At 43.4% G+C, this 11,189-nt stretch overlaps 1 protein-coding gene across 1 annotated transcript; it reads left to right on the forward strand.

Moving 5' to 3' along the window:
* Window positions 1-956: 956 nt before the first annotated feature.
* PIP (prolactin-induced protein) lies at window positions 957-8,989 on the forward strand. The gene is made up of 4 exons (XM_011989870.1): window positions 957-1,085; window positions 4,109-4,214; window positions 8,317-8,431; window positions 8,761-8,989. Exons 1-4 carry the CDS (start codon window positions 991-993, stop codon window positions 8,883-8,885), a joined length of 441 nt encoding a protein of 146 aa, XP_011845260.1. The 5' UTR covers window positions 957-990; the 3' UTR covers window positions 8,886-8,989.
* The last annotated feature ends 2,200 nt before the right edge of the window (window positions 8,990-11,189 follow it).

Below are 11,189 nucleotides of genomic sequence, written 5' to 3' on the forward strand. Positions count from 1 at the left end.
GCCAGTGTCAGCAAGAGCAAGTCTCCCCATCATCCCAAGGACAGGAATTCTACAACCTGGGTATCTACTGGACATAATGTGGGCTCCATTCTCACAGAAGGAGTCCTTTCCACTGTGGGTCTTCCTATGTGGCTTACGCATGAGACAAGTGTAAGAAAGTGGCCATGTCGATAAGAAAATGAGCCAGCTCTTTGGTGCCAAGAAGTCTGATTTGGGGGTGCCAGCTATTTATAGGAATTGTCTAGAATTAAAATGTCACCCTGCCTTGGGGGTTGTGGGGCAGCTGGGGATCTTGGGCATCTGCAGTATATTGCAACCACACCTGAAATTAAGAAGAACTCAATGATAATAAACATCTTTACGTCACCCAGTGTCTTGAACTTACTTCCCCATTATGCAGAGCAGCTCAGGTCTTCCCTAGCTCTTCCACCTCATGATGGGTAGTGACTGCTAGGGAAGTCTTGATCATCCTAGCCCCCCAAGAAATGTTCTGAATAGCATTGCATCTTGAGCTCACTATAATTTGACCAAGCAAAGATGTTCTATGCCTGTGGTCTGAAACCTGCCACCACAGCTGGATTCTCTGCTTTCAGAGACCAGGGGAGCAGTGACTGAAGCTCAGACTACACACAGCACTTCAGACAAACAAATTAGGAGGGAAAAGAAAACTGAATCTGTAAACTCGGGAAAAACTGGTGTATCTTTTGAGGTCCCAGCCATTTTGAGAAACTCTGACACTGAAAAAATAAGGAAGAACAATCTAACTCCTCTCTCAAACGCTGCCATTCTAGCTGAGTGTTGATTTTTTCTTAGAAAAACAAACTTTGGGTCAACAAGGAAAGATCACGAGGTGGGAGGGTGAGTGGGTGATTCACCTCATGGATCTCCCTGGCAGCTCTTGTACTTCCTTGATCAATCTGTATATAAGAAGTGTGCTAGGCACCTGGGACACCACTTCTCGGGGACACATCGCCTTCTGTTTTCTTCAGCATGCGCTTGCTCCAGTTCCTGTTCAGGGCCAGCCCTGCCACCCTGCTCCTGGTTCTCTGCCTGCATTTGGGGGCCAACAAAGCTCAGGAAAACACGTGAGCCATGCCCTTCTCTTCCCCACAAAAAAAGCCTTGAAGGGAGGGCTCCTCTCCCAATCTGGAAATCTACATATCTCTTTCTGAGAATTTCTTTCAACTTCCCAGAACTCTAGTCCCAGGAGCTCCCATGGACCTCCTGCCAGGTTCCACTTCTGTCCTCTTAGGAAGCCCCACCAACTCCTCTCACATTTTTGCTGGGTGTTTCTGTATTGCCAGTGGAGATAAAGCTCCAAATGTACCTACAGGCTATAATTAGTAGTTAGTCTTCATCTAACATGCTGGTCCATATCTTGTTCATAATTTATACCTTTGTTCAGATTTCTGCTCAGTGAACTTAACCTTCTCACACCTTGCCTCCTAGAAGAGAAGCATAACAGATCTGAGTTCCAACGGCAGCTTAGGGCAGCTTTGGCAGGACTGGCTAAAGGACCAGAGGTCCTGGCCCCTGCCCTGTGGTCTAAGATTGAGCTAGACTGGCAGCTTAGACATTCTTCTTAACCTGAAGTCTGAAGATGAATATGCGCACCTCTTGCTCTCATGTGTACTGGGACCTGAGAGCACAGGTTTGGAAGTCAACTTATTGAGAACACATGTGTGAAGGAAGCAGAAAAACTGGAGCAAGTAAAATAAAGTAGAAAATGGAGCCAGGGGTCTGGGAAAAAGCAGCGATGCCCAATCTAGGGAGTTTTCTCTATAGCAGTAGGGTTTATAATGCTGGGTTTCTGAATTGTGATCTTGGAGGTACTCTCTGTGGCATGGCCAGATATCCTGTCCTGGAGGAAACTGTTCAGAGTTTTGACAAGCTGATTTAATGGAGGCAAGTGTCCCAAGAAACCCTGCGTGGGACAGGTTCAGATCCCACCCCCTCCCCACCAGATGACAGTCAACTTAGCCCTGAAGGGCAGCAAGGTATTCAAATAACCTATGCTAATTAGGGTTATCAACTATCCTGATTTGCCCAGGACTTTCCTGGTTGTAGCATTGAAACTCCGCCCTCCCCTGCCACCTCCACGGCCCATTCTAGAAAAGACCTCAGTCCTGGGTAAACTGAGATGGTTAGTCACTGGAGCTAAGCTGGTCATCCTATCTATCTGAAACTCATATACAAATGGGAGAGATTTTGAAGTTATTTAGGTATTTATACCCCTTTCCTGTGCACTGGGCACTATAGCAATTGGCACCCAAAAATAGAATCTCTCTGAAATCTAAGATGCTTTGCCCCAAGAAAATGGGGCTATGAGACACTATGGGCTAAGAAACTCAATTCCCTTCTATCCCACACAATAACAAAGGTCCGTAGCCAAAAGTTTCTAGGAAAGAGAAAGTAACTCTCCTGGCCCTGAACCCAGTCCTCATTAACTGAAGAAGAATATCCGACTATTTTATTTGTCTCCATTTCCTTTCCCTTTCAGTTTGTGGTGTATGGTCTAAATGTAGAGTAGTATCTAAAGTTCCCAAACATGGCCATAAGTCCAAATTTCCTGAAGAGCTAAATAAATACAAATTCCTAAACCCTACCTAGGGACCAAAGAAGGAGGATCTTCAAAGATGCTTTTACAAATACCTCCAGTGCACTGAGATGTTTGCTGGGTTTTTTTTAAATGTTTATTATTTTTATTTTATTTTTCCATAAGTTACTGGGGTACAAGTGGTATTTGGTTACATGAGTAAGTTCTTTAGTGGTGATGTGTGAGATTTTGGTGCACCCATCACCTGAGCAGTATACACTGTACCATATTTGTAGTCTTTTATCCCTCACCACCCCTCTCCCACTCTTCCTTCCAAGTCCCCAAAGTCCATTGTATCATTCTTATGCCTTTGCGTCCTCATAGCTTGGTTCCCACATATCAGTGAGAACACACGATGTTTGGTTTTCCATTACTGAGTCAGTTCACTTAGAATAATAGTCTCCAATCTCATACAGGTCACTGCAAATGCTGTTAATTCATTCCTTATTATGGCTGAGTAGTATTCCATCCTCTCTGTATATATATATATAGTGGATAGACTGTGTGTGTATATATATATATATGTATCTGTGTGTATATATATACACACCACAGTTTCTTTATCCACTCGTTGATTGATGGGCATTTGGGTTGGTTCTGCAATTTTATAACTGTGAATTGTGCTGCTATAAACATGCATATGCAAGTATCTTTTTTGAATAATGACTTCTTTTCCTCTGGGTAGATACCCAGTAGTGGAATTGCTGGATCAAATGGTGGTTCTATTTTTAGTTCTTTAAGGAATGTTCACACTGTTTTCCATGGTGGTTGTAGTAGTTCACATCCCCACCAGCAGTGTAGAAGTGTTCCCTGATCACTGCATCCACACCAACATCTAGTGATTTTGATGTTTTGATTATGGCCATTCTTGCAGGAGTAAGGTGGCATCGCATTGTGGTCTTGATTTGCATTTCCCTGATCAAGAGGTTTGCTGGTTTAATGTGATTCTGTTCCTAGAAAATTTTCTCCTAATAATGACTTGAGCTCTCCTACTCAGTAGACAACCACCAGAGCCTATAGGATGTTATCAGGAAATGGCGTGTGGTATTGTACTTTTTTTCTTTTTAAAAACTTGTTTTTGGCCAATGGAAGGGAAGAAGATGCTCGTTGATTGATGGGCAGTTGGGCTGGTTCCATGATTTTGCAATTGTGAATTATGCTGCCATAAACATGCATGCGTAAATATCTTTTCTGAATAATGACTTCTTTTCCTCTGGTACATACCCAGTAGTGGGATTGCTGGATCAAATGGTAGTTCTACTTTTAGTTCTTTAAGGAATCTTAAAGTAAGGTGTCCTAGTTGTTTTATTAAACAAAACTAAATCTGTGCGAAGTAACCAACCCAATCAACACACAAAAATTCCAGGGGATTCTGATGCTGAACAATTGATCCAAGCCCTGTAATTTCCCTCCCTTGCCCATCCGGTGCCCTTTCCCCTGTTCATGGCTCCCCCTCTCACTCAAAGATTGGTCTCTGATCTTGGTGTTCTGATTCTCTCTTCCCACAATCAGTCGGAGGATCATAATACAGAATTTTGAGATCCCCACGACAGCAAATCGAGATGAGGAAGTCACTGCAGTGCTTCAAGTTAAAACAGAATTGAAAGAATGCATGGTGGTAAGTAGAGGACTGGGGGCATGACTTCAAAAAATAATTCAATTCCTTGATTATAAATATAATTTAATTAATCTCTCACTTTAATAATGTACAGTGTACTTAAGAAAACATTCTCATATATGTTATGCTACTTGAGACTCAGAACAACTGTGGGAGCTTGGGACAGATGACTTCTCATTTTCCAGATGAAGAAATTCGAATCCAGAGAAGTCTAGGATAAATAAGAAAGAAAGGAAGAAGGAATAGGAAGTGAGAAAGAGGGAAAAAGAAAAAAAGTGTAAGAGCTAGTGGAGAACGGGTTAGAGTCCTTCCAAGGTCCTGAGCATGTTTAGTTTAGGATGGAGGGAGAGGAGAAAAGAAAGTGGCAACTCCACACCATAGGTTGAGGTGGGTGGACAGAAGAGAACATGCAGGATGTGACTCCTCCTCTCCAATAAGCACTGAGTGACTCTACTATCCTCTTGACTTCTTCTGCTCCTTTGCTCTGGGTCGCCGGAAGTTGACTCTTGTTCCAGCCTCCCCATCCTGACAAGGAGCTTGTACTCATCTCCTCCTTTTCCCCAAGTTCAGAAGTCCAGTCTCTGAACAAGGTCAGAGGTTTTCAAATGGTAATGTGCCTAAAACCCACTCGGGGATCTTGTTAAAATGTAGAGTTTCATTTAGCAAGTCTGGGGAGAGATTAGAGCTTCTGGGCTTTTTTTTTTATTTTTTATTTTTTTATTTATTATTATTTTTTTTTTGAGACAGGGTCTCATTCTGATGCCCAGGCTGGAGTGCAGTGGCGCAATCTCGGCTCACTGCAACTTCTACCTCCTGGGGTCAAGCAATTCTTCTGCCTCAGCCTCCCAAGTAGCTGGGACTATAGGCGCATGCCACCACGCCCGGCTAATTTTTGTAATTTTAGTAGAGATGGGGTTTCACCATATTGGCCAGGGTGGTCTCGAACTCCTGATCTCGTGATCCACCCGCCTCAGCCTCCCAAAGTGCTGGGATTACAGGCGTGAGCCACCGCGCTTGGCTTCTGGGTTTTAACAGATGCCCAAGGCACACCAAGGCTATGCCCAAAAGACCACATTTTGAGCAGCTTGGGATTAGAGCATTATCCCTCCTGTCTAGCTGCCAAGGACCAGAAGTAAAAGAAACTTATGCAGTTATTAATCCACAGTGAATCTTCCCTGGGACACTGGTTGTGTGTCCTTTTCCTAGTCATTGACCTTAGGTGTCACAAGCATGCAAACTGCCCCCACTACCTTTGTTCTAGGGCCAAGACCCATGCATCCCCCATCTCCCCTACTCCCTCCCCAGACCCTTCGTGAAGGACACCCTCTATCAGGCAGCACAAGTATTTCCTTACAACATAAGTTTCCTAATTCAAACAAGACTTAAGGACAATGATTACATGGAAAATAACATTGAGAGCATAAAGACTGCTATTCAGTCAATGCATTCTAGAAATATCCCCACACCTGTAAAGAAAAATTCCTGGTCAATGAGCAAAGAATATCACAGCTGCTTTGTCAAACTTTTCTATTTTCAGTCCAAGAATCTGAAACATGTACCCTAATTTGGGGTAGGAGTGAGGCTGAATCATAATTTTTCAACTTTGTATTTTGTTTATCACAAGCACAGGTGAGAATGAGAATAAGAACATGTACATAATGTGTACATAAAATTTTTGTGAAAATGGTGGTTTCTGGTGGTAATAGTTAATGGTAGTGGTAGGTATAATAAGATATGTTTGAATCAATAAAATGGCATGTGACATAATTTTGTGCTTTTGTGATTAATCAAAGTATGCTTTTAAGAACCATGCTAGTACTCTAAAATAAAGCAATCTTTTCAAAACCCACCTAAGCACAACTAAAAGGGTAAGAAATCCTTAGACTAACTGACTTTGCAAACTAGAAATAATTTATGGGAAAGAAAATTTTGTTAGTTCTAGTCAACAAATTTTTATTTTTGGCTTCATTTTTCAAAGTATGACTATTTCTAAATTTTTAGTAAAATATATTTATGTAACTATAAAATTCTTACCACCTAATCCTCATTTTCTATCATTTATAATGTTTTTTGTAACTGGATTTTTGAAAAAGTTAGGCTCGTATTTATTTATTTTAGAATTAGCATAGAATATACCTACAATTGTATATTTGAATATAAAGATTGCATAATCCTTTAAAGCTGAAGGAAACTTGTGGCAAAACATAGTGCTTAAACATTTTTGTGCTACAGGCCATTTTGTTGGTTTCATGAAGTCTATCAAACATTTATCAGAAAATTGCTTCTAAATGTATGAAATGCATTGGATTACAGAGAGAAACTACCACATTGAGTAACAGTGACTAACTTATACAAAACAAATTTGTGATGTAGTAACATATGTGTTCCTTTAGCCACACATTAGCTGGGAAAGCAATACACTTAAAATATAGAGTTGAATTTTATTTTATGAACACATTATCTGTGTGATGAATGTTGTTGCTTAGCTTGAAGAAGTACATTAAGTTGCACTGGTCTTTGGCAACACTTCCCACGTGCCATGCTGGGCATGCAATGGATTCTGATTGCTTGTATAAGTGGTGTAAATTCTGATTCATGAAGATATGTTGTTGCGAATGTAATAGCAAGGTAAACAAAGCCGGGCACAGTGGCTCATGCCTGTAATCCCAGCACTTCAGGAGGCCAAAGCTGGCGAATCACCTGAGGTCAGGAGTTCGAGACCAGCTTGGTCAACATGGTGAAACTCCGTCTCTTCTAAAAATACAAAAATTAGCCAGGCATGGTGGCAGGTGCCTGTAATCCCAGCTACTCAGGAGGCTGAGGCAGAAGAATCGCTTGAACCTGGGAGGCAGAGGTTGCAGTGAGCCGCATTTGCGCCATTGCACTCCAGCCTGGGCAACAGAGTGAGACTCTGTCTCTTTAAAAAAAAAAAAAAAAAAAAAAAAAAAACGAACAAGGCACGGCTAGGCTTCTCTAAAGAAACACCAGGATTCTCCAAGGCATTCTGAGTGAAACTCCAAGGGTGAGAACACCTGAATTTACTGTTTGGGGCTGAAAGGCTACTTGGTACAGAGTTGCCAGGTAGCTGAGCAAGCTGCAGGAGATGGGCAGACTGGCACTGGGCCTCAGTCATGACCATGAGCCAGTCTGATAACTGCCATACATTCAAGGTAGTGTATGCAAGCAATATTTCGAACCTCTGAATCTGTACAATGATATGTACATATCTATGCTTCTCCTTGTGATAAAATCACACATACTGCCAATGGCACTGTGGTTCCTTGACGACATTCATAACTGAAGGAATGCTGAATTTCAATTAGAGGTTAGTAATAAAGATGCATTTTTTCCCCCGCCTGAGTTCACAGACTCACTGGGTGCTATCCACAGATCCCTCTGGTTCTATGGACCCCAGGATAAAACTGCTGTATTCAACGTTAACTGGACAAAATCTTCTGACTCCACTGAAATTTATATATACAATAATCTGGGTCTTGAATTGCAAAGCACTCAAGTTAAAAAGAAATTTACATTCAAGATGTCATTTGCTTATCTAACAGCCAAGTTGGTAGTTAATTGTTTCCATCTCACAACTGAGGAAAGTAAGAGTGAGAGGCCTAACTCTAATCACCAAAAGTCAATAAGTCAGAGAGGAGCACAGCTGGGGCTTGGTCACAGCTCCGACAACAAGGCCTGACATCGGCTCCTACACCCAAGTGGCCAGGCTGCTGTCTCACCAGGTCTCAGAGTAAATGTGATTGCAGGTCGATTTAAAGCTCTGGCTGGTGACTAAGGCAAGCCTGCTCCCCAGCTGGACAGCTGCCCTGGATGAGCTCTCCTTGCCCTGTGGACTCACTTGCAACTCTGTCTCCTCCTGAGCCTCTCCACACTGCTAAGGCAGGAGTTTGAGGGCGTTGGGAGGGAAAACCTTCTGACCTAGACTTTGGCTCCTGAAATGATACTACAACAGTAGACTCCCCCTTGCCCTGGGCCCACCTCCACCCCCACTCTTCTCCTCCAGCTTCTCCCTCTCTTATTTTTCCATCCCTTACCCATTCCCTAGAATAACAATGAGTTCCCCCTCCCACCTTCTCCTCACCAGGCTAAAGTTTACCTCACTAGTGACGTCCCTGTGGAAGGTACATTTAACTACAAGTATACTCGCTGCCTATGTGACGATTATCCAAATACCTACTACTGGGACTTTCATACGAACAGTAAGTACAGAAGTTGTCCAAGGAAGGAACTACCCACCAGCCACCAGGGAGGAGAAACTATAAACAGAAACATGACAGCAAAACCAAGCAGGACTAGGACCTCAGGGCAGAAGGACAGAGGGGAGGGAGGGAAGAGCATGCGGAAAGCAGATAGGGAAGGCACCTAGGTTCTAAGACAGAGGCACTGTGTGCAAAAAGTTGATACGGGAGACAAATTTGCAAAGGATTTGGGGAAACTGAACCCCAGGAGGCAGATGCCTGATATGAGTAGAAAAGACAGGACATGGCTGGGGTGTCTGAGAGATTATCTCTGTCCCTGTCTTTTTCAGGAACTGTGCAAATTGCAGCCGTCGTTGATATTATTCGGGAATTAGGCATCTGCCCTAATGATGCTGCTGTAATCCCCATCAGTAAAAACCGGTTCTATACTGTTAAAACCCTAGTGGTAGCATAATGGAAGTCCAGTCTGTTTGCCACATCCAGATGATTTCCTCTAAGGAAACCTGGCTGGAATTTCTGTTGTGGTCTATAAAATAAACTTCTTAACACGCGTCTCCATGTTCTGTTGTATCTCCAAAATCTGCCTCTGAAGAACCCCAAATTACCTGAAATTTCTAGAACATTTGTCTTTCAAATAACCTTTACTGAGGAGATTGTACAGGTTCTCACTGCCCACTGGTATGAAGAGGGAGAGAAGAAGAAACTGGGAAGAGGAGCTATGCTCACAGAGAGGAAAAGCAGTGGTCCTAAAGTTCACGGTAGGGCGGCACCAAGCCTCCCTGTTGCTTGGCCTCTCTCCATCCCACTGCCCTCCAGCAATGGCTCAGATCCCAGAAGACAGGGGTCCTCTTGCGTGCTGCAGAGTCAGGATAGAGTCCGTGGCCCCCTAAATGAGCAGTAGCACTCTATGCTATTCTGTTGCTTGTTTTCAATGGATTGTGACACTCAGAGATACCAGGGTCCTGTGCAGCTCTGCCTAAGGAGCTCAGGCATAATAGAGGAGTAAAGGAGCCCTGAGGGGCTTCATCCCAGAAGGCCAGCCCACAGAAGTGGAATATGAGCAAGGATCAGGTGCATAAAGTGGGCAGAGGGCATTCTGGTAGATAGGGCAGCAGGAACCAAGAGCCCAAAGCATGAAAGAGTGGCTTGTTCAGCACAGGTAAACACTTTCATATTGGGCAGGATTAAGTATACGTGGAAGAGTTAGAAGCAGATCTGGCAAGAGGACAGGAGCAAAATCAGGAGAGGCCAAGCGAATCTGGGCGAGAAAGTGGGACTATATCCCCTAGGCCAATGATCCTAAATACAAATCAGAATCCAGGGCAGGGAAATGTAATCATTGGAAAAGATCATTTTTATATTAATTAGGATTGTAACATTGTGAAACAGGAGAGTTACCTGACCTCCCTCGCAGGACATGCAACAGGGGTGTGGCTCATCTGTTCAGCTGCTCAAACCTCTTAGAGGAGGAGGAGCACGCAGATGGACAGGCGCAGGAGCACAAGTGGGAGTGTGTTACAGTGCGCTCTTTTAGCCTTGCCGTCTATGGACAGCTTAAGTGTTAACCAGCTCAGTGGACCCTCTCTCTGCCTTTTTGCAAGGGCAGAGGGCTAGCGTGACAGCTTTCTGTATCCCAAGTTCTTGTCTAGCATCGCAGAAGAATCGGGTCACACGTGAACTTTAAGGATGGTGAATGCGGGGTTTTATTGGGTGGTGGAGGTGGCTCTCAGTGGGATGGATGGGGAGCCAGCCAGGGGATGGAGTGGGAAGATGATCTTTCCCTGGAGGTTGGCTGTCCAGTGGTTGATTCTCCGTCCATCCCCAGCCGAACTCCTCCCTACGTTCAGACACTCCTTCCCTTCTCTCCTCTGCTGTGCTATTCTGCCATTCATCTGCTCATCTGCTCATCTCCTGCTGGAAATCCTGGGGTTCAGGGTTTATATGGGTACCGGATAGGGGCATGATGAGCCAAAAGGCAATTTCTTGGGGTCAAAAATAGGAATGTCTGTTCTCATTTAGGGCCACAGGTTTCCAGGTTTGAGGGTGGGGCCCTTGCCAGGGAACCCCCTTCTTCTACCCAGTATTTCTCTGTCTCCTGTCCATATCAATTGATCATATGCTTAACACACACCAAAAATGTGAATAATTTTATTTACATGCTTTATCACATGCCCTATTTAAAATAATAACAGACATTAAATATTTATTCACTCAATAAATATTTATTAAGTACCTACATGTGTCATTACCTGCTTTCAGCACTTGGTTTTACAGAAGTAAATCAGGAATTTTTATCCTGTTCTTAAAATGCTTATATTCTTCCTGGGAAATAGAAAATAAATATGTATATGTTATTCTTACCTTTATTTATGGGAAAACTGAGATGAGAGAAGGTAATTAATTTGCACATAGCCAGCAAGTGGCAGAGCCAAGATTCGAACCACACAGGTAGCCTGGAGAGACCATGCTCCTAACTTCTATACTACCCGCATGTACTCCCTGACAGTCTCCTTTAGGCCCCTGAAAAGCTTCTACCAGAGAGCATTTCAAAATTGCAAATTTTATTTCTTCTATAAATTATGTGAACACCTATATCCACCTTGATGTTTTGTTTTGTTCTTTTTTGGTTTCTTTTTTGAGACAGTGTCTCACTCTTTTACCCAGGCTGGAGTGCAGTGGTGTGATAACGGTTCACTGCAGCCACAACCTCCTAGGTTCAAGTGATCCTCACACCTCAGCCTCCAGAGTAGCTGAGACT

Source organism: Mandrillus leucophaeus, unplaced genomic scaffold (genome assembly GCF_000951045.1).
Source record: "Mandrillus leucophaeus isolate KB7577 unplaced genomic scaffold, Mleu.le_1.0 Scaffold365, whole genome shotgun sequence".
In the NCBI taxonomy this organism is placed as follows: Eukaryota; Metazoa; Chordata; class Mammalia; order Primates; family Cercopithecidae; genus Mandrillus; species Mandrillus leucophaeus.

Coding starts and splice junctions, on each gene's coding strand:
- PIP (XM_011989870.1), top strand. CDS start 991: ATGCGCTTGCTCCAGTTCCTGTTCAGGGCCAGCCCTGCCACCCTGCTC. Junction 1,086..4,108: donor AACAAAGCTCAGGAAAACAC/GTGAGCCATGCC, acceptor TCCCACAATCAG/TCGGAGGATCATAATACAGA. Junction 8,432..8,760: donor CTGGGACTTTCATACGAACA/GTAAGTACAGAA, acceptor TGTCTTTTTCAG/GAACTGTGCAAATTGCAGCC.